At 46.7% G+C, this 26335-nt stretch overlaps 5 protein-coding genes across 5 annotated transcripts; 3 read left to right on the forward strand and 2 right to left on the reverse strand.

Annotated features, from left to right (window-relative positions):
- Positions 1 to 2619: 2619 nt before the first annotated feature.
- On the reverse strand, positions 2620 to 4434 carry CTRU02_201296 (uncharacterized protein; the record flags this gene model as incomplete). The annotated part of the gene is made up of 1 exon (XM_036726326.1): positions 2620 to 4434. The coding sequence occupies one exon, from the start codon at positions 4432 to 4434 to the stop codon at positions 2620 to 2622; it is 1815 nt and encodes a 604-aa protein (XP_036582008.1).
- A 1978-nt stretch (positions 4435 to 6412) lies between these two features.
- On the forward strand, positions 6413 to 8752 carry CTRU02_201297 (uncharacterized protein; the record flags this gene model as incomplete). Its single annotated transcript, XM_036726327.1, has 1 exon — positions 6413 to 8752. The coding sequence occupies one exon, from the start codon at positions 6413 to 6415 to the stop codon at positions 8750 to 8752; it is 2340 nt and encodes a 779-aa protein (XP_036582009.1).
- Positions 8753 to 16111: 7359 nt separating this feature from the next.
- CTRU02_201298 (trichodiene oxygenase) lies at positions 16112 to 18044 on the forward strand (the record flags this gene model as incomplete). The annotated part of the gene is made up of 6 exons (XM_036726329.2): positions 16112 to 16358; positions 16421 to 16547; positions 16652 to 17014; positions 17074 to 17125; positions 17184 to 17827; positions 17882 to 18044. The coding sequence occupies 6 exons, from the start codon at positions 16112 to 16114 to the stop codon at positions 18042 to 18044; spliced, it is 1596 nt and encodes a 531-aa protein (XP_036582011.2).
- Positions 18045 to 20480: 2436 nt separating this feature from the next.
- On the reverse strand, positions 20481 to 21913 carry CTRU02_201299 (uncharacterized protein; the record flags this gene model as incomplete). The annotated part of the gene is made up of 2 exons (XM_036726330.2): positions 20481 to 20641; positions 20710 to 21913. 2 exons carry the CDS (start codon positions 21911 to 21913, stop codon positions 20481 to 20483), a joined length of 1365 nt encoding a protein of 454 aa, XP_036582012.2.
- A 2584-nt stretch (positions 21914 to 24497) lies between these two features.
- CTRU02_201300 (beta-lactamase) lies at positions 24498 to 25919 on the forward strand (the record flags this gene model as incomplete). The annotated part of the gene is made up of 1 exon (XM_036726331.1): positions 24498 to 25919. The coding sequence occupies one exon, from the start codon at positions 24498 to 24500 to the stop codon at positions 25917 to 25919; it is 1422 nt and encodes a 473-aa protein (XP_036582013.1).
- Positions 25920 to 26335: the final 416 nt, after the last annotated feature.

The following is a 26335-nucleotide window of genomic DNA, read 5'->3' on the forward strand; positions in this document are numbered from 1 at the left end:
TAGGCATTAATGTTATCGGGTAAACGTGGACCAGGCGGAACTGATGAGTGGACTTGGAGGGGAGATATTCCCGTGCCCAGAGATCCATCAATGTTTTGTCTTCTTTACGGAGGTACAGTATCCGTATTTTTCTCATGTCTCTCAAAAGAACCGTTGATGATCGTCCATCTTATCATCATCACACGGACATTATAACGGTAAATGCAGGGTCGCTTGAAGAAAGTTCCCAAGAATTGGAACCCGGCCTGATAGCAGTGTGTCCCCTTGAGCTGAATCAACAACGGCTTTTGCCAAGCTGTATTCCAAAAGCAATACATTATGCCATGTCACCTACACTACAGTAGAGTGAGCTGGGCAGCACAACCTGACTGCCAATGCCAGTCGCCGGTTGTGGCGGAGCTGTAAATAGCAGCGTACAGGTAACCTGCAGGCCTCTAACCTCACCCAAGTTAGCGTCGCTATTGCGAACTTTTTCCTTCCCCTCATCCCCCTTCTCCTCTATCGGACAGATAACATACACACACACATACAGATGTGTGTGTTCCTGACTTGACTCCTCTCAGCGTAGCCCAGGCCCCCTCCTCCAAGACCCCAAGGGGTTTCAGGCAGGCAAAGAGCTCGTCGGCAAAGCGCCTGAGAATGAGTTCAGGAACAGATCGGACGCACAAGTGCCGCTAAAAGGACGCCACCATGCACGGTCTTTGGTGTCTTTGGGAACTCTGATTCCACCAGAAGCCCACGACAGCCCACTAGCTTCTCGTATCGAACCGCCGAGACGTCATCTCGATCTCTTTCTGTCGTATTCTCCTGCATCAATATTTCCTTTGCGGCTGTCTTCTATCTCTCCCGCTATCTCTCACTCTGCCGTCTCACCCTGCGACCTTGTGGCGGTGGGGTTTTGTGGTGGTTTTCTCTCAGCCTTCATCCACGATCGCCATAATCCCTCTCCTATTGGTTTGTTCGCTATCATGCACTCTTTCGGGTCTCCCCCCCTCCTGAATGAGCATCTTCGAGCCCAGACAATTCCCACCTACATCCGCCAAGAACTTGACAATCCTGACTTGCAGGAAACCATTGAATGGTTCCCTGGGGGTGCTTGGGTGCGTATCGTTTGAATCCGAGCTGAACGGACGTTTTTTTGCCTCCCAATATTGGTTCCGTTTTCCTAGAACAGAAGCTGGTTCTCAACCCACCATTACAGACAGCCCACCCATCCAACATCTTTTGCCATCTTCAATAGTCCATATCAACTACGGCATATCGAGGTTTTCTACTACTACCCAAGATGGCAAACAACGGCAGAGGCGCCCTCCCTGGGAAACGGCCCGGACGGCACGGAATCCGGCAAGTAACCTCGTAAAATTCCCCTTCGGCGGGTACCGCGATCGGACGTGCTTCTGGTTCAAGACAGAGGAGGGCACTGGCCGCCAGCTTTTTGGTGTTTTTGCGACGAGCACGTTCCTTGAACACGTTCCTTTTGGCACAGACACCAAATGTCTTGTCGTCCCAGAAGTGCGGATGGGCACACGAGATGATCAGCTAGGCGCTGGACAAGGCAAGACAATATGAATGGCGACAGAGGCGCCAGCAACGATAGCACCCACGCGTCCATGTCTTCCCCTTGTGCCGGGTGCCGTTTGTCTTACCCATGCATCTGCTTACGTTGCGACGCCGTCCTCTGCCAACACACCTGACATGAGTCCCCCCCATCTCAGTCCATTGTACCTTAAGATAGACAGACTAGCAAACACACCTGGCCAGGGTGCATGAACTCGTCGTGGTGTCTTATCCTAGCATTGCATCGCTGACGACGGAAAAAAAAAAAAGATAAGCGGTCGGGGGTAAAATTTCCGACCGTATCGCGACGCTTGCAGCTGCCAGCGAGCCATTTCGAGTATCGACTATCCAAAAGCCGTATCATCAAAGGTGGGTTTTTAAATAGTTGATTTTATTCGGAGATATCAGTGTCAGCCGCGGGACTTTTCATCTTTTCAATAAACAGCCTGGAATAGCCTAGCCAACATTGTCATTGACAGATGCATCAATCTAGGCGGTTAAGGGAACCATCAGGGTAAACCTCACTGGCATTCTACATGATGACTACTTGCAACCACCACCTAGTCTGGCCAAGCCTCTCGAGGTGCATTGCCTGTTTGGCAAGACTAAGATTGATTTCGAGCAAATCACATCCACCGTTGTCTATGATGAGTTAGAGCGTTTCCTAGCTATGATCGAATCTAGTTTATCGCTGCAAGATAATGCAAGGGGTTTGATTCATCCATTGAAGTGGACAAGAAGGCGACTCGAGCTCATAATGGTCCAAACCGACTCGCATGGATAACTCGTTACATCACTAATCGCAATAGCCGCCGTAGATGTTTACGTTGCGACGACTTACGTATGTGTTCGTTCTTTTGGCCTTGCCTAACATACCTAGGACCAAGTCTCTGATGCTGCTCTATGTAGGTGGCCTACTAGGTATTCATCATTGCCTAGGAGATGTCACTTCCATCGCTAATATTGTATACCATGATGACAATAGTCCCTGTTCTATCAAGGGCTCTTGGCGCAGAATCAACACTCAAAGATTTATCGTTTGACTCTTTCCCAATATCACATCTAATCTATTGAGACCTTTTCAACACAGCCAGGTAACCACCGAGGCGCACACCTGCTGGCATTACCGTCACATGCGGCGTTGACACAATCCTCAAGACTACCAAAGTAAAAGCCCCTTCCGGTCAACCCAGGTCCGTAGTGCGCATACTTTCCCGAGTTCGTCATTATCAGTTTTGAAGATGGTGGCACAAGAGGCTCAGTTATCATGCACCAGCAGGTGTCGGTCGTGAACTGGACACCAAATTCCTCCAAATCCATAATGAGTCCCGCCTGGCTGGCTAAGCCAAAGGTTGACCTTCCACATGCTACGATTATCGCAGTCTTTGGGTGTTTTGTCCGATCCTGACAAAGCCCGGCAAGCTTTCTGATTTCGGAGATAGAGAAATGAGGGTTACCAAGAGATACTAAATCCACTCGCTGACCTTTCTTCGCACTGTTCAATTTCTCCCAGCACATGTACAGGTCAGCTAGTTTAACATCTATAGACCGTGTCTGATGATGTTCTTGTATGGCGGCTTCTAAAGATGCCGCTTCTGGAGTAACACCAACGATGTGGAACATGGGTGCACTCGATACTGTTGCAAAAGCTGCCCCGAAAGCTTTCAAATCGTCCTTTGACGGCGCAAGAGGTTCCATTCCAACTACCACGGGGATTTCATTTAATGCCAAACTCCCTACATGATAGCCCATCAAAGGATAAAAGGAGTCGTCAATTACTTCAGCAGCTTGGCTGTTCAAGTCAGACAGTCGAATTACCAAAGAAGCTAGCCTGTTCGTTTCGACATGAGGCCCCCCTTTCGGTGCTCGACCAGTGAGCGCAATAGCGATGTCGAGGAAGTCCGGATATTTCATAGTCCTAGCCCCCAGCACGCTGTTCGCGTATACCACTGCATTCGATTCAGCCCAGGCAACTTGGTCTCCGAGCGCTGGTGCACTTTCGAGTTGGTATGGAGCGCAAGTAAGTGTTGGTTTGGCGCCCATGTCAGTGTAGGCATCGGCGAGTCTCGTGGCGGCAGCTCCTAGAGTGGCGTCGACTCCTTGGGAGCGCCAACGCTTCTGGTCGACAGAGATCGAATTAAGAGATGTAAAAACCCTAACGCGGCCTCCCAAATCTCGGAGCTTCTCAGCAAAGGCTAGTGATCCAGGTCCAGTGTAAATGCAGCCGTCGATGTGGACTTGGCTGATGTCCATCAGCTCCGTAGCACCCAACAAATCGGCCATTCGCAGAATAATTCGAATAGAAACACGAGCAGCGTCTCCGTAAACGCCTTCAATGAAGTCTCTGTCAAGGTCTGATAACTTTATGTTGTCCACTGGAGTTGTATTTATGTTTATGTCCTGAAATATCGAAAAGCTTTCGCAACAGCCGGAAGACTCGAACAGTGATACGGTTGAGCCATCCATGTAAATCTGGTGTCCGTTGTAGTCCAACAGATGATCGAAGTCGGCTTCGCTGAGCGTAACCACAGGTATGGCCTTCGCGAACATTTCTTCCGCGACCATAACACCGAGCGTGAGAATATCTTCTCGTCTCCTAAATACCATGCCTCTGGGTCCTTTGTTGTTAAGAAGCAGCTCTAGAATCACACCACTGCCTGAACAGGAACCACGACCGCCAGGTATGGCCAAGATTTTGTCCTGAAGATACTCTCCTGATAGAGCATGGTGACGGTCAATGACTTCTCCTGTTTCTGCATTGACGCCTCCCCAGAAACTCAGCTCCAAGTTGCTTGAAAGGAGCCTACCTGAAGCTTTTCCTTGGACATAAGTGCGGCCTTGCAAAGCGAAAGGCTTGATATGGTTTGAGCCAGGCATACTGGCTCGCTTTGCCAGGTTCGACAGCTTTGCCACGTTGCAAATTGGATTGAGTAATCGCAATCAAACGTTGTGCACACTAGTCGTGCCGTTACTCTGCCACTTGACTCTATCAATACCAGCATGTGGAAGGTAGTTTCACTGAAATCCTCGTATCGACGACGTGTCAGAAGAAGTCACCTCGTCGCTTTCGCCAAAGAGCAACAAAGACCAGCGACGTTGATTGGAATTTCTCTGCAGTTCGCATGGGAGGGGAAAGATATAAAAGTAATTCCATGACTTGTAGGATTTAAAAACCTCAGCAGACACAAGGCCGAGGTCGGCAAAATGCCATTAGGCTCTCCGCATGTTTTCCTGCGGAGACCGTACCAGTCGATCTGCATTGCGATTCTAGCTCGGCAAAGTGTCATTTGCAGTGACACTTTGCCGAAATCGGCTGAAGTACCTCAAATCTTTCGCACATGCATGACAGGGTGAAGACTCATAGTGTTGCATGTTTTAATGAGCCTCCTACGCGTCTGTGACCGACTTTTTGATGTATGTTTTGTCCTCATTCCTCACTATGCATGTTAGATTCATCTCAGAGTATTTAACTAAAAGTGCGATGGTGAAGTATATAGCAAGCTACGCTCAGCAAAATTCCTGTTGTAAGCAAGGAGCAAGGTCAATTCTGAGGGTTCTTCTCTTTCTAATCGGGATGGTTGAAGCTGAGGGGCTTCGGCCTTTAGTCGCTACTATGCCAGGTTAACTCAGCTGATCATTCAATAACCAAACTGAGCCCGAAGGCGAAGATGCTCAAGGACTATTGTCCATTCATGATCAAAAAAATTATCATGTCTCATGTGCTCGACGAAATTTGTAGCATTGGGCTTATCTATAGCCTAAAGAGGCAAATAATACACCCGCTATTACTTCCCATGACCAGCCCAAGATTCATATTCAAGTCACCGAACCACGGATATATCCGGAATGAATGATGACTTCTTCTGACTAACAAAGACATTATCTATCGTCCCTGAAGCAACAGAAACAAATGGTTGGTTGAAGCGCAATGCAATGCCCGTAATCCTTGGGTTTGCCACGTTGGGTTAATGTTGGTTTGAAGAACTCTCCTCATACGCGCTATTGTGTTCGTCGACGGTGAATTTGCAGAGTCCGTCATTTTACGTCTGCATCATTATCTATGTTCTGCACTGCATAGTTACACCGGCCGGTACCCCACCAGGTTGGGTCGAAACATCAACCTTCTGAAAGTGCCCTATGGATGGATGTTATTAGATGTTTCTAATTGAGCTTCCAGCGTCTTTGCAGCTTATCAGGTGCCAATCACTGTCCATTTTCTCACCTGAGACAATAAAGCTCACAACTAGACTGTAACACCACAGTGGCTATTCGTGCTGACTGCATGAGGATGTGGCTATGTAAAACCCTTGAATGCCTGTCGGCAACCAATAAACCGGCCTGGGATACTTCGATGTAACACGATTACCATGCTGTGTTTTCAACATGAACACTGCAGCCTACAGCCTGATCCAGCCACTGACGTACTCCGTAGACGTCAACGAATTGTTGCATTAGTTATAAGTAGTAGCACCACATCTCAACACAAGTGCCACGAAACGCGACATGTCGCCACCTGTATGAAATGGCAAGGCTGGCCATTTAACCTTCATTTTTGATTGTTATACTCGAAAAAAGACATATTCGATCTTCTATTTTATCTGTCTCCCACGTCTGAGATTGTTTCGTGGCCAAAACACTTTCTTTAGCATACTTGGAGTTGAGCTCAATGTTCTCGACAAATGATACTATCGAACTGGGACAACGCCATGGCACCAGGGGGAGTCATCACGGCCGCAATTTTCCAATCACTAGACCATCACCTCCAAAACTCGCTCATACTTCATCAACCGAAGACTTGATAGACTACCATGAATCACTTCCGCGTGCTCAAGAGCCAGACACTGATGACATTACCATGGGAGTACCTCTACTTTCGACCCAACCAAGGACTACTCCAGGCATCAACACACGCAGCCTAAATTCCGACATAAATGAGTCACGATACTTTGATCAGTCAAGGAACTCAGAAGACCATCCATCATCAGCTCATGTTAGACTTGATGAGAGCGGCTATGAAGATGAACAGGCCACAGGACTGAAGTACCGAGACGGAAATCGGTTTAAAAGAGTACCGAAGCATATCGTTCGGGATGACTGGACCCGCTTCCTTCACGGATGGATAGTCCATATACCTGCCTTGCTTGTGACTATTGCCATCTTGGTTATTGGCACTTGTAAATTTTATTGGTATCCAGAAGAGGGCCCTCTCATATCGAATTACCGAGTCGACGCCGATACGATCAGCAATGTTCTCCAACTTGTCGCCAAACTTCACGAGCTTCTCATTGTGGCGTCGCTGTCTTCCATCGCTCTAGCTATGTTTCGGAGATCTCTGGTTACTGATGGTGTTCGCTTGGGATTTCTTACAGGCGGTTATCGAGTTGGTGACCTGGCCTACCTTAAAAGCGCCGCATTTTGGCGGCAAGGTCTCGATATATCGACCCCTTGGGGTTTGTTGCTTCCTAGCTTCGTTGTTTTTGCTACTCTTATGTCCACAATTGTCGGACCTGCCTCTGCTGTACTGCTTGTACCGACTTTGGACTGGTACGAGATCGATAATTCAATCGCCTTCAGCAAAATCGAGCTTCCTCTCATATACGCGTGGAAACGGAACAACATTTGGGTTCCAAATCGAAAGAAAGCCCCAGACAATTGCGGCGGGGTTGAAGGCTTATATCAAGACTCCTGTCCAGCAGGAGGGTTCCCCGAAATATCCAACTGGCTACGAGACTTCCCTGCCACTGACCTAAGGAATAATTTGACTTTTCATTCTACTTCGGCCGATCTACGAAGGCACCTTGTTTTCACATTAGCGAATAGCACCCAAAATACCAGCCTTACCACGCTTTGCACTACCCCACCACACTTTCTAACGAATAGTGTCGGCCTCTTTCAGAAGTATATAGACCACGCTGATGTTGGCGCTTTGTCGAAAGAGCCTCGATATAGGCTTCGAACTGAGAATAAAAGCGCTATCAAATCCCAATCACAAGACAATTCGACATTATATCAGCCATTTGTACAGTCCAAATGTGCAGTATATGACAAGGAAGAGTTGGCCAAGGACACATCACCACTTTTTTACCCCGTCGACTCTCTTAACTGTTTTAATGACAAGGAATGCCAACTTATCCAAGAAAGAGGCATTCTGTACAACAAAAGCTGGCTCCCAAATCAGAAGCTCGACAATAAATCAGTTGCGAGCCCGTTCAGGTTTCCCACTAATTCTCCTATCATCTTAATCGACGGACAAATCCCAGATGATTCCTCCGGCGAGCCAGGGCACGCCTTTTATCTTTGTAACTTACTTGCAAGTTGGGCACCATCAAACTTTACGTTGGACCCCAGAGTTGACGACGCATTACAATCCTCCTTGGGCAACGCCAATGTGATGAGAGACTTGTACCAAAATAGAATCCCCGACGATGTTCGAAACCTGCTATTTTCTAAGGAATGGTTTGAAGCTCTTAATCCGACTTGGGACGAAGGGGACTACACAAACATGACGGCGCTCTGGCGGCTCGTCCAGAACTTCTCGTCAAAGGAAAGGTTGGACGGGAAGACTCAAGCTGCTCTGGCATTCGTTGAACGGCACGACAATGTCGCCAATTACACTGCAGCAGAAATAATACTAGCCCGAGTATTTGGGGTCTGGTTAACTGACGGCTTAGCAAGGAGTACTTTTGAACATCAGAGCACGCAATTAGTACTCAACAAGACCGAGGATCGCCAGCTCACGTACATCAAACTCAACGAACGATACGGAGTTCGTGGCGGTATTCACACTTTGACGACTCTCAACTCAACTTTCTATCGTGAGACTTGGCGGGGCCAGACGACAGATCACAACGGAACTATAGCAAAATTTCGACAAAGGTTAGAAAATTTTACGCATATCCATATCGTCGCTGAACGTCATGGATACGGATCTGGTCATGAGCGTCGTACTTTGCAGTGGGCCCAAGCTATCATGGGTATCTACCTCGGGATTGTGGTTATTTATGCGTCGTGGGTGGGAATTCTGACTCTGGTCGACATTTTGACATCAGAGTCAAGCCGCAGTCAACCTCGCATTTTGAGCATCATACCGTGGTCAGATCTACAGGACCTAGTTCTACTTGCATTAAGAACGCCGGTCCCCAATGACTGGGGCTTGGCAGATGCTGGTGCGGGCGTTAGCTCCAGCAGGGTCTGAGAAACAGCTGTTCGAGCTGGAGCAGATGATGACTTCAACGCGCAATTAGTATTTGATGGAGCGCAGGGCAGGAGCAAATTGGAAGTCAATCGTTCGGTGCAGTATTATTAAGGTTGAATAGGAAGCTAATATCTTTCACTGGCATATATGTACTCATATACTTGTGCATTGGGTGCTTATGTTTGGCATCTGCCCTTCGTGATTTTAATCTTAAACCATTGGCAGTATAATTTTATATTTGTAGTATTATTTATCAAATCAGGCCAAAACGGCTTCTGCTTTTATACTTAATATTTCGAACTGTTACATATTACCAACCAGGACCTCGTTCGCTTGGGTGGTTAAGGCTTGACATATTCGAGACATAGGAACAGAATTAGGAGCCTCTCCGAAATAGAAGGACTATCAGGCAGGTCGGTTTGGTGCAGGAGCATGTTACTTGCGAACTGAGCCTCTTTTTGAGGGAACTCCTAATCAACGGTCCTCATTGACGTCAGATGGATCCGCGAACAGCTTTCGGTTCTGTTGTCGCTCCGTTGAGGTCATGATGTCAGCGATCAATACCGAGTGAAAATGGGTTGAGAACGAAGCAAAGGGAGAGTTTCCGTACTTTTAGTCAGGTGATGCTTTCATCCAATATCGTAAGCATCTGCCAACCCTGCACCAACAGTAACGGGAAAGACGTGAGCCAGCGCTGCCAGCCAGGAAGTATGACTCACACCTCGCTTAATAGTTGGATGCTTACAACTACGTATAGGTGGTTTGTATTCGTAGAGACTGGCAACAGCACAGATTGAAAGAGGTGACTGTAGATACACCTTCTGTTCAGCAATACCAGCATAATTCCGAGCATGTGCAGCCGCAGACTGCTGGTTTCATCACTTGTAGCTAACGCGACTCAGAAGTTCTCATTGAGCTCACGTAAAATCTATAGTCTGAGCTGCAGAGATAGTGCTGGCCTCAGATGGAAGGCTCAAGAAACGCATAGCGCCAACGGCGTTTCCTAGCCAGGCTGCTCTGCACCTGGTTTATCTCCGACTGTCTATGTCTTTCGTGCAGCTTAGGATATATTCTACAAGCTTCACTATGTGCATCGTTCTGAAATCTACCTTTACTATAACTATGTAGCCATGAGGAAGAGCTTATCATGACATGCCAGCGCGCCAAGTCGCGAACGATGGCCGGGAGCCCACCAGACTACAGACATGAAAAGCCCTGCAATAGACAGAAAAGAGGGAGATTCAACAAAGAGGGTTTCTGTGCAATGTGCATTGACTTTTTCAAACCATACGATATCAATCACTCGACCAGTATTGAGAGGTAGGGCAAGTATAAACAGCAAAACGGGTGGGCCTATCCTGTTCACCCGTCTAGGATCCCCCACGGCTTGCTGTTTTCTTATACAATCGCTGTAAAACCTCGTCCAGCGCATTTCGTCGATCCTCAGCTATGGCCAAAGTCAGCATCCTTTGGCGTGGAACGGCCCCTTCACTTCATCAAAGGAATCCCAGCGCTGACACCAGCAGACTTCCGCCATTCCATAGATGTGATCCACAGTCGTAAGGCTACTTCGGGAACAAATCCCTTCAGAAAACCGCCCAAGGCTTTAATGAAAGCACTTCCCCCACTGCCGTTAGAGGTTAACAATTAACATCACCTCCGGCATTTTTGTATCGCCGGCCGCTCTTTGTAAAGTATCTCATTCAGCCTTGCCAGTAGATGCAGTATCGGAGGCGTTGTTGCTAATAAATGCTATGCTGTTGGTTCTGTTTCCCCTGTTTATGCAGTACGGCAAGACACAGCTGCCGTACTCTAGATTATTCTGATTGGTGCAATGTTATGGATCTTCATTTGTAAGAGTACATGTTTGCCTACGGTAATATTTTATAGCCTAGATGTCAGTATTCTCGTCTTAAGGAATAATTCATGTCGTTCCGGAATTCAGCCTGTTTCCATTAGGAACCCGATATCTATGAAACATTACTCGACAACACTCTTATCGTCAGACTTGCAACAAGTCATTTTTACGGATACTAAGGCCTATAAATTTTACTTAAAGTAAGTCTAAACATGCCACGTAATCGTAAGCTTGCTTTTAGTCTTTAGTCCAGGTAACCTCTACAAAAGAACGGTCTTCGCCCCCACCCTTGCAGCAGTTATTTAAGTAAGTTTTAGCACTGGCGGTATTATCGGTGCAGCACTGGTTCTTTAGTTAATTATCTTCTAAGCAGCGTCTTAGGGAAGTAAAGTAACATACGAATGGTCCAGCGTACTTGTCGTCAGTAAAGAAGGTGCCGTGAGGAGGCTGACAGCAACTCTGAGTGTAACCATCGTGCGCTTCAACTATAGTTGAGCCTGGAATCGTCCTACCGCAGATGCCAGGAAAGAATTGCCCCGAGCATTTAGATACACCACCTGCAGCTGCCGAGCTAGCATAAGTCCTTTCAGAAATTAGTATATCATTAGAAATCTAGGAATGACTAGCTTACATATACACTATGACAGGGAAAAGTTGGGAACGCATTGAAAGTGTAGTGGTAGACTCGAATGCAATGTATTCAGCTGAGGCAGTAGAGATAGGAAAACAAACTTCCAATTCCAAAAGTAGGAGGAGCTGACCTGGTCTTATATGAGTGCGCGCACTCAAGCAAGATTCACATTTATTAAACCTTTTTATGATTTACGGTACATATCACACCAGCTTTCAATTTTTTTAGATGATTTGTAAGATAAGGATATGACACAGGAGACAGCCACATCGTTTGCGAGATCAATCAAGATACAACTTGTTAATTGCTATATCTATAGCAGCATCCGAACGTTCCGTAGTCGAGTCATTACTAACAGGGCCTTATATTGCACCCGGTGGGGATCGCCGTTACTCTAAACTAAACAGCGCTCGACACAAATTAGCTGGGCGGCAAGCAGTTGACCCCACTGATACTGGCTCTTTGCCGATTGCCAGCTAGGCTTCTCCCAAAGCCGTAAAAAGAAATTGTTCATAATAATATTTTTAAGTAGGAAATTCCAGGCAATCGACTGAACAAGGTGTCTGTATTAATAATAGGACCCCATTCGGTCGCTTGTATCAACACCGTTCATATGGTAGTTGCATTTATTAACTGGTTTAGGGTTAATGTCCCTTAACAGCCCAGTTGATGCGGCGAGTCCAGGCCTCGGCGGAGGTCATGATCACAAACATCGAAAACCCCTTTCCATCGCAGATTCAAGTAATTATCGGTTTATACGTAGTGAAATGCAAATGAAACCGTAGCCAAACATAAAATGACTCACTAACATGGTTTAGCTTGACCAAGAAGGCTAGTAGTACTCGCAGCTACCATGCAAAGCTTCAGCTTTGAGGGTACGGCGGCATCGCGAGTGTAATGAGGAAGAACTAGTGTAAAAGCGGGGGCCTAATCCACATCGTGTATTTAATCCTTAGACTCGATGATTGGGAACCTTGTATGGAACTTCGGCATGCACGTGCACAACACTTATGATGGTTTATTTCGTTTTAGAGTTCAAAGAAGTCGGTATTGAGACGAAATTGTACGTTACACTAGTCACTGCGGAAGTTCCGTTTTTGCCACTGAAAGACTGAAAGTGGGAAGTATACGCCTATCCCAGGTGTACGCCGTTAAATGTCCATGCAGCTAAAGACGACCCAGCCAACTACCAGATAAACGTACCAAACCTCTCGAGGTCTCGGGAAAATTTTTAGCATACATAATGGCAGAACATCCGTTGTTCTCATATGAATATAAGACTTTGACAGGTCATGACCTCCTACATCAGAAGCGATCTATTGATGCAACGCGTTTGCGCCGCGTACAACAAACTATCAGTAGAAAGGGTACGGATATTGAGCAAACACAACGCCCTTTCTTCTACCACTATCTGAACAACAATTGTCTTGAAATTTAAAATTTTCTGTATCATCCGTCATGCAACACTAATCTTAAGTCAGCCACCTATGCTTGTAGTTTACTCTTGTTGATGACAAAGTGAACGAACAAATTCTCCAGGGCCATCGTCATATGATGTGCCGTGAGGAGGTTGACAGCAAGACTTGGTCAAGTCCGGGTGATTGACTTCTTTAGCCTGGTCATCATAGCTAATGCATCTGCCTGAAACAAATGTTCCAGGCTTCGATCCTGCGTTGTTACAAGTATGCATATCTGCTACTGCCATTGAAGCAAGTGATCTGTGAACTATTAGCAGCTGAATGATGGATTTTCGAGACTTTGAAGACCTCAACGTACATGGCATAAAGCAGGAAAGTTCTGATTCTCATGGTGGCTTGATTTCAACGAAAAGGTTTAGACTGTCGTTCCGTTTTATCGTTTGGCTTTCAAAGCTGCTGCCGTTTGCAATGTGCTTTTTTCTGAGGAGGTTAATCTCAAGGTACGAATGCATTCATTGCAGGTTTATATAGTAAGCCGACTTGTATCATTCGTGAGTTCTAGCAGGCTTTCAAACCATCTTAGATTGATGGGGTGTTCAATCATATTGATTCCGAAGAAAAGTGAGAAAGTGAGTTCATTACTCACTCATGATACCTAAGGCAATGGAACCGGTGGAAAACTGAGTTTATAAGCTAATATAGCTTAGACGGAGGCAAATCTTATTGGGCTTACCAGGATACGTATCGGTTACTAAACTTCACAGCAGATAGGCAGCTGTTTCCGTATTTCCCCTTCCTCTTTCTACTGAGCACTTTGATTTCTCCTCGGATGATTTCCGCTCATAACAAGGTCGGGGTTGCTTGCCTAATGTGCTAAGAGGATGATATTAGCGGATGGGGTGTGGTGTGCCAGCTGCAGTTGCCTGAGCACGATGGTGCGTTGGTTTCGTTGCAGGATATTACCTTAACTCCTAGAGCATTAGCTACTTCCTAGGTGCCGGATTACCGGATAAAATACTTGATCTACCCCCCGAAAAAGCTTATCGTTATGGAATTTCATGTCTTGCCTTGATTGGTAGTTGACAACTTTGACCTGACTCGCGCATCGCTGACTAGTGTGCTCCTCTGGTGTAGAATCAGAGATGATGACTTCTTGCTGATTATCGACTCAGGGCTTTCGCTACTTCACTTGTAATTAGTCCCTGGAATTTGGAATAATTTAATGCATAAGTTTTATTTAACTAATTAACCTCCTTTTACTAGTATGTAGTTCTTAATAAGCGTGGTCTTCATAGCCTATCAAATTAAGGCTTAAAACTTGCTACCTTTCGTAAAGACTATTATCAGCTAGTCAGATTCGGCGCCGGATATCCGTGCCGATGCGGGCACGTCTCATTTCGAATATGGTAGTTACTAATAAAGTCATGGATGTTGCCTGTCTTGCAGTTTCTCGCCGTATACCCTCCGGCAACTCAGAAGCGGTAGGCTCACCTTGTGGAACGATGGATGTTCTTGCCGGTGCAAGCCCACACCGCCTTTGAGGCCTACCAAAGCGAAACTCAAGCAAAGACCACGACGCTGTGCCCTACCCATCGCGGTTTTCTTAGGGTTTTCCTAACCATCCATGTTTTTGTCGTAACTCAAAAAACGTGAAATTATGCAAAGGTTTGTAGCAATATGAAATTAGCCGAGCATCGACTTACCTCCAGGAGATTCAACAAGATGACTAGGCTCTTCTTCGGGTTAAAGAATCACTACTCAAATTCAGCGAATTCTCAGGCGACATCACTTATTTAGACTCGAAAGAAGATGAGTAGGTTACAATATTGATCCTGTTACAAAACTTAGAGAATGGACCAGTTACAGGCAACCAAGTCCGGCCGCCTTAACAGTAACCTCCAAGCGTCCACGAGCTCAACTTACTAAAGCTGAACGGCTAATGGTTCCCAGCACAGCGACGAGCGCTCAGTCTTGCGAGCACTACTAGTATCTTATCTACTGGCATAATAAAGTAGGAACGCCACCGTTGGGGCGCGCTGACGGCGCAAGCTTCCGTTCTATATCGGCGGTAGCGAACACAAGAGTATTTTTCTAAAGTAAGAAAATTAATAAGCAGACCGATAGATAGCTAAAAGTTCAATAGCTACTTCCTCCAGCAGTTTTACTAGAACTTATTCCAGACAGATCACAAACAAGACAATAAACTAGTTTTCCCTTTAGTTTATACCTCTTACAGGTGCCCTGTGATACCAACATAGATATATAGTTAAGGAGACAAGAATGAATTAAGGAAAACAAAAAGTGCTGCGATCACAGATGTTACGACCCGTTAGATACACCTAACAGGACCCACTCGGTTGGGCGGTTATGACAGGACTTTGTATGCAGGGCCACGGGAACAAAAGGTAACCTCTCGGAACGGAAGAACTATAGAACGGAACAAGTCACGTGATGAATCATTCTAGGTCAGAATGATCCAAGAAGAGTTGGGGGCCAACGGATCATGTTCGATCAATATGATCTCCAACGACTACAGACAATACGTGTAGATAGACTCCTATATAGACCAGGACTTGAGTACCTGCTCAAGCCCTCTAGATAGTTCTTCAGCAATCAACTTGTGATTCATCCTCGAATGACTTTCAGCTTACCTCTCAGTATTGTGAATACTAAGAACCTCGTTACCATAGTGTAAGACTGATCACCTTACCCTAACCCTACGATCTACCAGAACGACCTCTACGAACCAGTGTTAGTCTCTTACTGCACCTTCTGTTAGCAGAACCCTACTGTCAGATAGCTGGCCGTAACAACAGACCCAGATCTGATTTGCACGAAAATTTTGGAGTCACTTGCACTCGTTCAAGCCTTCCAAACATACAGTCATCACACCGTCCTTTTTCCAATGCCAAGCTTACACATGCTACGCAAACTGAACAATATTGCAATGTTACAACAATTCAATCCATGTGTCAACAAACATAAAGAGCTTTTAGTCTGCGTCCAAGCATATCACAGCTGCGAGTCGTTGACGTGAACACAGCTGCATGCAGGCTGAACGCAATTTCACCTGTTGTTCACTCCACCTGACACATGACCAATTTAGTTTTACAACTATTGCTTTTTCTTCTTGAGCAGGTTTAACCGCCGTGACCATGCCCAAAAAGGATATGTGTTTTACTCCATTTCCAATCATTTGCCTTGATGTTGATGGTGTTGCCAATTCGCAGCCTATCAGATTCACCAACCAAGCCGTCCTTCTTCGGCTAGGTGTTCGCCTTTATACATCTTAGCCAATTCCCGCTACACTGTTTGAAGCATCTTGCATATACTCTTTTGGGTCATGAAGCGGGGTTCTATCACGGGAGAATAAGCGCCCAGATTCTGTGAGCATATAAAGGAAGCCAACTGAAAAAGAATTACTGCGGGCTCGCTATCGATTTCTTGAAATCATGGGTTCCCTATACGATATCAGCATCCCTCTGGGGATTCTGTCATGGACGACCATCGGCACCATCATTGCTGGCTGGTTAATTTATCAAGCCCTTGGTTTCATTTACAATGTCTCTCCATTTCACCCTCTTTACAAATTCCCTGGCCCAAAAGTCGCGGCTGGCTCTTATGCATATGAGTTCTGGTTCGACATGGTCAAAACAGGCAGATACACCAGAGAGATCAAAAGATTGCATGGGATTTATGGTATGGTCGAAGCTTGCCCATCTACAACCACGTAATCTGGCTTAGGCTAATCGGAAGTCAAGGCCCCATCATTCGGATCAATCCCGATGAACTACATTGCAATGACCCAAACTTTATAGACGAGATCTATGCCGGAGGTGGGAGGAAAAGAAATAAGTCTCCACACGGGACGAAGAACGTCCCGTCGGCGTGAGTAAACTAATGGCTCTTCACTTCCGCCTGGTTTCCCTCCAGCGTGGGATTTCATTTTGAAACCTCCATCACGCAGTAGCTTACTCATAATTGCATTATAGTCAAGTTGTGTCTCATTTCGGTACCGTCGACCATGACCTCCACCGCAAACGCCGTGCAGCGATGAGCAAGTTCTTCGCCAAGACTCAAATTTTACGCCTCGAGGCAAAGGTACAGAGTCTGGTCCAGAAGATGTGTGACAGGCTTCTTAAAGAAGCTCCTGGCCGACCAGTAAATGTTGCCGATGCGTACAGCTGCATAGCGGGTGATTTCATCTCCACATACGCTTTTGGCGAGCCCTTTGGGTTCCTTGATCAGGAAGGATGGACGCCCAACTTTCGAGCTCCAACCGCTGGGGCATTAAATGTGACTTATTTGTTCAGGTTCTTTCCATTGATGAAGCACTTGTTGCTCTTGGGACCTTGGTGAGTACTGATGCCCTGGTGCTGTGAGTCAACCAAATGCATTTACTGATGGTATGTAGGCTCTCGAGATTCCTGCCACAGGATATGGCTTACATGATTGACACATTCCATGTAAAAATACCTATGAGATCAAACGAATATTACTAGTAAACTAACATTTTAACTTCAGGTGACCGTTCCCAACATGATAGAAAAAGCCAAGCGAGAGAGGAAATCAGGCATCCTAAATGACAACAACCCCAATATCTTTGCCGCTGTATTCGACTCTGATCTTCCGCCCGAGGAGAAGACGACATACCGCCTCACGGGTGAGGGGAGTAGCCTTGTTTATGCTGGCACCGAGACTGTAAGCACCGCTCTGGCGGCGCTGACCTTCTATATCTTGTCCAAACCGCTTGTGCTGGACCGCCTGGCACAGGAGTTGCGTACCATTGTCGACGACCCATGTCAATTGCCCAGTTGGACCAAGTTGGAGACATTGCCATACCTCAGTGCAACGGTACTGGAGGGTCTGCGGCTGTCTTACGGCGTTTCACTTAGATCTGCTCGAATCGCCACAGATGAGGATCTGGTGTATCGGGGTAAATGGTCGCCTAACGATGCACCGAGTCAGATTGACATCAGTTATGTCGTTCCTTCTGGCTGGGCAATTGGGATGAGTTCCGTCATTATGCATCACGATGAGGACGTATTTCCAAACTCCCATGAGTTCATTCCTGAGCGGTGGCTGGATGAACATGGTCAGCGGAGAAAGGATCTTGAGAGATGCTTGTTGACGTTTTCCAAAGGGTCAAGACAATGCTTAGGGATCAGGTAAGTCTGGATATCATATCTACTTTGTTGTTTTTAAACTAACATACATGGCAGTCTGGCTTATTGCGAATTGTATCTTACACTGTCGGCTTTGGTTCTGCGGGTGTTCCCGCAAATGCAACTGTTTGAAACTACTCGGGAAGAAGTTGCCTACGAGTATTGTATGACTGTAGCTATGCCTGCAAGTCGTAAAGGTGTGAGGGTGACTATTTCATAACCTAATATGTAATTATGACATGGAACCAGGCGGTTTTCGAAGAAAGAAGTCTGTGTGAAATGATGATGGTCAAATACTATGCTCTCTGTTACGACCCGTTGGACATGGTCGCCAACACGACCCCGCCTGGATCCCGGCGGCTAACGCAGGGCATATGTAACCCAGCCGACAGGTGTAACCAGGGATCCTCGGAACGGAAGAACTATGGACAAGTCACGTGGCCTCGGGGATAACGCGGGGTAGGGACAACCCGGGCTGGATATGTTGGATATGTCAGATATCCAACCGATCCCCGGATATGTTGGATATGTCAAATATCCAACCGATTCCCGGATATGTTGGATATGTCAAATATCCAACATAGCCAAGATAAGGAGGACCGTTCAGGACTTGTATATAGGATGGACTCGAGCCGGGCTCGAGGACAGACTTCCATAGCTCTTCAGCAATCAACTTTGTGATTACCCTAACCGGTACTTTCAGCTATACCTAAGTGACGACTACTCTACGACTCTTGTTGAGGCCTTGACTGATCACCAAGACCTTTGAAGATCTACGATCTATTCGACCAGGACCACGGAACGACTGTTACTACTCTCAATCCCTGGCTTACTGTTAACACAAACCCACTGTCAGTTAGCTGGCCGTAACACTCTCAGTCCAGTGACACTGAATTAAGAAGGTAGTCAGGCATCTCTAACTGACTCATTCATGATTTTAATGACGCTATGCACAGAATATCTGGAGGTCCATAACATATCTTCAAAAGAGCCAGACTCTGAAGGTATCTGCAGAGACAAAAATAATCATAAAGTGGCTTCAGTACAGGATAGGCACAGTGGGAAGAGCTACTTAAGCATAGGCTAATGCAGGCCTCTCCTAGACAAACACATCACTGTCTTTCATCGTCAGGCGATATTTGACTATTTACTGGGGGAAGGGGGGGGGGGGGGGGCGGTTCCTTCAACAACCACCTTTGAAACAAACCAGACCGCTGATGTAACCAAGTTAATCACTTTGGCCTCTGAACTGAGAATACCTGTAAGCCCAATGAACCAAATTGAAGATGTCTTCAATCTTGATGGTCGTTGTAATGACTGTTGCACGGAAGGCTTTTGGCAAGTAGGCTATTGTAGGAATTTCTCTTCTTTTTAACAACTATAACGATGCTGAACACCACGTCCGATGCTTCTGCTTATTCTTTCATAGTTCAGGGGGGCAGCACCCATCTAAACAAAAGATGAGGATGAAATAATCAATTTTCTTTCAGAGGCAGGACATATATATGTTAATGTAAACTAATGTGAATATTTCTAATCAAGCTGGACCAATGTAATGTCATCAATGTAGACCTGATTTTGGCCATCCGTGGCTCCGGGAACCAGTCCCCTATTCATACCAAGACGGATCTGAAGGTTCACGAAAAAAGTAACACTTTGGAAGGTTCCTGAGAGTTTCACCCATTGATTCGCTGGTTTTTCAACAAGGCCATTGTTTCCACTGTCCAGCACGATGTTGTTGGGATAAACAAGAGGGTACAGATAGGTCAAGGCTTTTGGATTGGTTTGCCAGTAATATAGCTCGAAGCGATACTGACGCCCCGCTTCGACCTTGACACGCCGAGTGTAGTCCACATAAGCGCTATCTTTATTGTTGAAGAACGCTGAAAGGCTGAAGCTTCCTGATCGAGGTTTGTTGGAGTTGATTTGTAGATTCAGATACTGGGCATTGTATACTTCCGACTTCCAAGCGCCAATATTGCCGGATTCCCAGCCGCTATCTCCAAGTAAATCGGACGGTTTAGGCGTTGGCACCGCTCCAACTTCGTACGTCTTTGTAACACAGTTCGTGTTCGTGTTCGTGTTCGTGTTGTACGGGCAGACGACTGATGCAGTAGGCTTTTTCAGACATTCGGTACGGCTGGATAAGAGTGATGATTGAGACTCGTAATCCAAAAAGTCCTCATCACTTGAAGAACTCAAGCACGCCTCTATTTGAGGGTTCGAAGGTAGTCCCCACTGCAACAGGACCTGGTTACACCAGCGTAAGAAACGGCTCGGTTCGTTAACGAAAAACTGTTGCACGTTGCATTCCTGGGGAAGGAATCCAGGCACATAGCATGACTCCGGGACCGGAGTATACGTAGACTTCGAGGGGCAGTCTGTGATAGTTATCATGGGAGCGCCGACTGTGGTGGATGCAACTGAAGTCGCGGATACCAGTGAGGCCACTGCTGAAGAGGCTGTTTTTGAAATAGCCGACGATGAGGAGTATTGAGAAGTTGACGAAGAGGTTTTAGAAGACGATGAGGAGAGTTGAGAAGTCGACGATGAAGAGGATTGAGAAGCTGACGATGAAGAGGCTTGAGAAGTTGAGGACGAAGAGGATTGAGAAGTCGAGGATGAAGAGAATTGAGAAGTCGAAGATGAAGAGGTTTTAGAAGTCGAGGATGAGAGTTGTGAAGTCGACGATGAGGAGAGCTGAGAAGTCGACGATGAAGAGGATTGAGAAGCTGACGATGAAGAGGATTGAGAAACTGACGATGAAGAAGATTGAGAAGTCGAGGATGGGGAAAGTTGAGGAGTCGACAATGTCATCTTCGAGTATAGGTTCAACCTGTCTGGCCCTCCGCACCACTGAGAGCTCGCTCCCATGCATAGCATACCGCAGTCTTTCTCTGGTGCCGCTTGTCCAATTAGGTCATTGCCGCAAAAACACTCCCGAGAGTACTCCAATCCAAAGTACGCATAAGCCTCGCATCGCTTCGCGCATTTTTCGACCGTCATATCATCGGTACGGTAGTCGACAGCCTTGAGCGAACGGTCGTCTACCTTATCGGTCCAACATGACTGGTAGTGGAAGCCGCCAATCGATTCTTTGCTGCTTGCTGTGCCGCTGATATCTGTCCTGTACACATTGAGCCTGTTGGAACCGCCGCAGTTCTGCGAGCCGCTACCGCTGCATTTCATAGAGCACTCCCTTTCGGAAGCAAGGGAGCTTGCAGCGTCGAGCTGGGTGCCACAGTAGCATTCCGAGCCAAACTCAACGCCGAACCAGGTATACCCGGAGCCACCACACGCAGCAGCACACATCTCCAGGGTCATAGCAGCGCTCTTTGTAACCTTCCCACTGAGGACTCGCTGGGGAATATTGTCGGCGTAGCAGCCCTTGTACTCAAAGCCGGAAACGGCCGCGGGGGCCGGGGCTGTCACGGAAGCTTGGTCGAATTTGTAAACATTGAGCCGCAAGTTGCCGCCACATACCTCGTCCCCCTTGCCGGAGCAAGCCATATTGCACTCAGATGCGGGCGCCGAGACAGTTGGGAGAGTATTGCCGCAGTAGCATTCAGAAGACCATTGGGTACCAAAGTAGTCGAAACCAGCGCAGTTGGTCGCACATTTGGCTGCCGTCATGTCGCTTCCACTGATGGCTTTGCTTGGTAGCACTCGGTGTGCAGCTTCGACGAAGCATCCAAGGGACGAAGCTCCGGATAGAGTAGCAGGCGCCTGCACTTTAGGTTTTGCGTTGTTGTAAATATTGATGCGGTTTCCGGCGCCGCACTTGCTGTTAGAATCGCCGGAACATGAAAAGCTGCAATCCTTCGAGTCTGCCAGGGTGCTAGTGGGATTGCGCGAGTTACCACAGTAGCACTCACGGCCATACTCGACTCCGAAAAGCGCGAAACTGGAGCAAAATGAAGCGCACTTCTCAATGGTCATGTCGTCGGTAGCATAATGCATATCATTGAGAGCTCGCTTGCCATCTGTAAGATCTGTGAAGCAGCCCAGCGTGGTGTAAGTGAAATCTCTCGCAGAGTGGCGGCTTGGTAGTGCAGAGGCTGTGGTGGATAAAAGAGTGAAAAGCGGCATAAGCCGCATGACTGAATGAACGAGAGTCATTTTACTTGAGTTTTAAAAGAGTGTTTATGTGATGCAGAAGAAAAAGTGAGAGAAGAGGAGCCGAACGAAGATTATATAAGAGGAAACGCATGGTGAACTTCGTGTACAAAAAACAGCGAAGGGAACTCCGGTCAAACCGCGCACGCCTATCTAACCTTACAAGTTGAATGAAATGAGTTTCTAAACTCGGTTCAACTCGGATAGCGCGATTGATGAAAGAAATGTATTTTCTTACTTAAGGCACGATGGAAAAACCCGACGTCTACCCCGATGCTGATTAGGGTGCTGCTAGCGCGGCTACTTGGTTTTGTTGAGTTGGAGATGCTATCGAACGCCACCACATGGGAGTCATGCCAAAAAATGGCAAGCCACTCACCCCGACACTAATGTCTTTCATCCAAGTGTGCTGTTCTCCTTTATTCTAAAAGAACAGGTCGCTTACGAAGAGCAGTTTCTCTGGAACTGAGCTTCTCGACCAGCCATTTTCTACAAAGTCGCCATCACCACCAGCGATCAAGGCGAATTACAGCTGCGCAGTGCGAGTTCGATAACACTAAACAATACTCATATGCAATGATACAAGAGGGGGATACTTGGAGATGTTTAGAAGACGTATGGTAAAGAGTGAAAAGCGTAGTAGGCGATGTAGCACAGCTCAAATAGCTCGCTTACTAGTGATGCATCTAAGCTAACAGTTTGAACAGACTTTTTTCAAAGGACGATTCACTCTATTATTGTCATGCAGTTACCACCGCCTCATGTATTTCATGCCGCATTGTGTTAAATGGCATCATATTGCTCAACCACTGCAGGACAACACCAATGTCATTAGGTTGTGGCTAGGTCACCTATAAACCGCACATATCATCGTATGAAAGATGGAGCAATGAGATCAAGAATGCAGTGTCCATCCTAAAATCATTATCAAGAGATTGTCCCTATGCCAAAGACACTGACTGTGGGCTAGATCTTGTCTCACGCGGAGGAGGGAGCGGGGCAGTGGGACTTAGACAAGCGCGGATGGAAAATAAAAAGCTTGAGTTGAAGGCTAACGAGATTAACCAAATCAGCGGGTCTGTGTCCGGGGAAGCTATGAATTGGATCACTGTCTGAAATACGAGTAACAGTATCTTGACCATGCAGCTTTTCGATTTGGGTTTTCTTCCAGACAATGCAATCAACTCAAACGGACTCGCCGCAATCCAGTATGTTGACTTTTAAAAATACTTCAATGTAGTTGTACATTAGTGTTTAACCTCATTACTGCATGTTACTAGGTGCGTTTGGCCTTGAGTATGTCTGGACTTCCCCGAAGGTCTAGAAGTTTTAGTGGTGCAGCTGAAGTTGGTACAAATTGATTGTAATGGAGCATACGCACGGATGGCCAGTCTCCCGGGAACCGTCTGAGAGCTCAGTACTTTCGCATTCGTTTCTTTTTCTCGGCACGAACCAGAAGGGGTTCTTTTCCAGGAGCCAACACTCGGGAGTTTGTGGCGCTTCTGTCTAAGCCCCACCGTCGGCCCAGCTTGAAGTGGCGTCCGCCGGATCAAGGCGGCACAAAGCAACTTAATCGCCACTTTATCTTGTTAGAGAACTGCCCATTAAACACCTATAGTAAGCCAGCTTGAAGATATCTCGCTTGTTCTGGCCTTTTTCTTCCTGAATCGGCTAGCGTGGATGGTCTTGCTTCCTCAGGTTTGTCACAGGCCGTTACCCCTGTGACAGATGCCATATTATAAATGAAGGTACATGATGAGAGTTCTTCAGTTGCTTACCTATACAGAGCTCAGAAAACAGCCTAGAGCAATCGTGAGGTTAGAAACCATTGTGAATGCCTCGAGGTAAGACGCAGTAATAAAATTTTAAAATAAATTCGTTCGCAATGTGAGAAATCGATACGAATACGATTTGTGGAACAAGTCATCCTTGCAGATAGATGTTCTGAATAAAGAACCAAATCCATCCCAGCCTACAGTATTTGAACCCTAAGTCGGCCGAAGTTGACTTGGGTTCTAGCCGAGATAGTAATTGTGGCATAAGCAAGACTTCTACTGAGTGTGGTTGAGTTCTCTAGTGAGGTGAGCTTGACTTGCAGTGGAGAAGTCACAAGCCCAACGCGGTCTTGGAAACTGATGTTATTGGAGAGGAGCAAATTTTCACGCCAAGCAAGGACACGTCTGCTGACGGCGATTTATCCCTATGAAAATTAGCGCACAATCTTGATTGATGGAGAAGGCTGTGACAGGATCGTAGGATTTTAGCTCCAAAAACAAGCAACGTAACGTCTGACGTTTAACAAATCCCTGTTGCTTACTTGCCTTCCCCATCTGCGCGTCACCCCGCACGCAAGTTAACACGCGTGTGGTGCGTACTTCTTTGGCCATCACAGATCCTCGGACATGTTATAACCCTCAAGATTAAACTTTTACTAGTATAAGTACTAATAAATATAGCCTTTGCTGAGGGTCGAAACTAAATCGCAAGATATCTCAAGCAAGGCTTGTCAATCTGATCTTCAAAACAACCGCAATAGCAACATTGAATCACCAACAACATGGCGTTCTTTGACAAACTCGCCGAGATTTTTGCAAATCAAACTTCTCCGCCCTCTACGCCCCAGAAATTCCTCTCATCGCTCAGTACCCCCTCTGTCTCAGTCGCTGTCCTAGACAAAGGGAACATTGAAGCACGTTGCTTTTCAACCCTTGGTGACAATGAGGAAACCCGCTTCCAAGCAGCCAGTATCTCCAAGCCCACAGCAGCCACAGCCGTCATGAGGCTAGTGAGTCAGGGAAAACTGTCTTTGGACGACAAAGTCCTCCATCACCTCCCAGAGGAGCTGTTCAATAATCTTGGAAACCCCGACATTCTGCGGCAAATTACTCTTAGGCATCTTCTTACTCACACCGCCGGTTTTAGAACTTCGTCATATCATGGGTATGCCCGGAACATGCCCACTGCTCTCGATACCTTGCTCGACAGAAACGGCGGGCAGAATGTGGCAGAGAAATTGACCTTGTTTCCCGGACAAAAGCATGCGTATTGCGGTGGGGGTTTTGCGATGCTCCAAATAATCTTGGAAAAGATCTTTGGCAAGCCAATCCAGGAGCAAGTGAAGGAGCTCGTCTTCGAACCCCTAGGCATGTCGAACTCGAGCTTCGACACGCCAGAGCACGATGATGACGGCAATTATGCGAGGTCCTGGTGGACTGGCAATCAGCCTCACAACACGCCGTGGTATCATCACCCCGAGTTCGCGTCCGGTGGAATGTGGACGACGCCGACAGACCTTCTCAAGTTGATTCGGGGCATCCAGACTTCTCTCGACCCACAGACTCCAGACGACAAGAGATTTCTCCCCCAAGAGGTTGCCAAGGAGATGTTGACCCACGTCCAAGGGAACGTCGGAATCTCATGGTTTTTATCGAAAAATAAGCGCAATGTCTTTGGACATTTCGGTGGCAATTCTCCTTGCTTCAGGTGCTACGCTGTTGGCTTCGCCAACACCACAGGGAAAGTTGACGAAAAAGACCTGGCTGAGGGATGTGGTGTCGCAGTCATGACCAACGGCTTGGAAGGAGCCGATGTATCCTGTAGAGTTGTCCACGCCGTTGCATATGCCAAGGGATGGCCTTACATAGGGACTCTGGAACAGTTGCAAGAAGTATCGATTCCGGTCAAAGACCCTAGCCGAGAAGTTGACCCGAGATGGGAAGAGTGGGTTGGAGAATGGTCAGAAGGCTGGAGGTTGGAAAAGCGCGATGATGGGTTACCAAGGGTGGGATTCAGGGAGTTCAATGGCTTGAAACTTGTTCCTGCTGCTGTACCTGCGGAGCATGGTGAGAACGGACCGTCAATCGACCTTCTTGTGGACGGTCTTGAAGTTATGCTGAGGCTTCATTTTGCCGAGGGCGAGCGAATCATCGAGGTTTGGACTGGTCTACTGTTTCACCGTGAGACTCTCAAGAGACAGTAGACGGCTGGCCTGGATGACTTTGACTGTCTGAATTCAAGGCTGTTGGCCTCTTTAGCGCTTGCTCGCACTGTTGCCACGAACAAAGCGAGGGGTAAGATCATTTACTCTTTCTCCTTTACTCGTTAGCCTAGTATAATATAGTTAAAAACATACATCTTTATAATAGCCTAAGCGATTAATTTAGGCTTATTTATTATAGCTTGAAAGATAAGCTATAATCTAGATTTAGTACTAAGCGACGCTATTGTTTGTTGCGGATGAATATTAGCCGAACGCAGCAAATCTAACATAATCGCAGGTTCGTATTTCATACGTTTTTCATATACGTTAATTCTATTTACTCGAAAATTTCCTAACTACTATAACTGTATAGTAGAAAGCATTGTATATATAACTAGCCTGATTAGCCTATTCGC

Source organism: Colletotrichum truncatum (assembly GCF_014235925.2).
Source record: "Colletotrichum truncatum strain CMES1059 chromosome Unknown Contig_0001, whole genome shotgun sequence".
Taxonomy (NCBI): domain Eukaryota; kingdom Fungi; phylum Ascomycota; class Sordariomycetes; order Glomerellales; family Glomerellaceae; genus Colletotrichum; species Colletotrichum truncatum.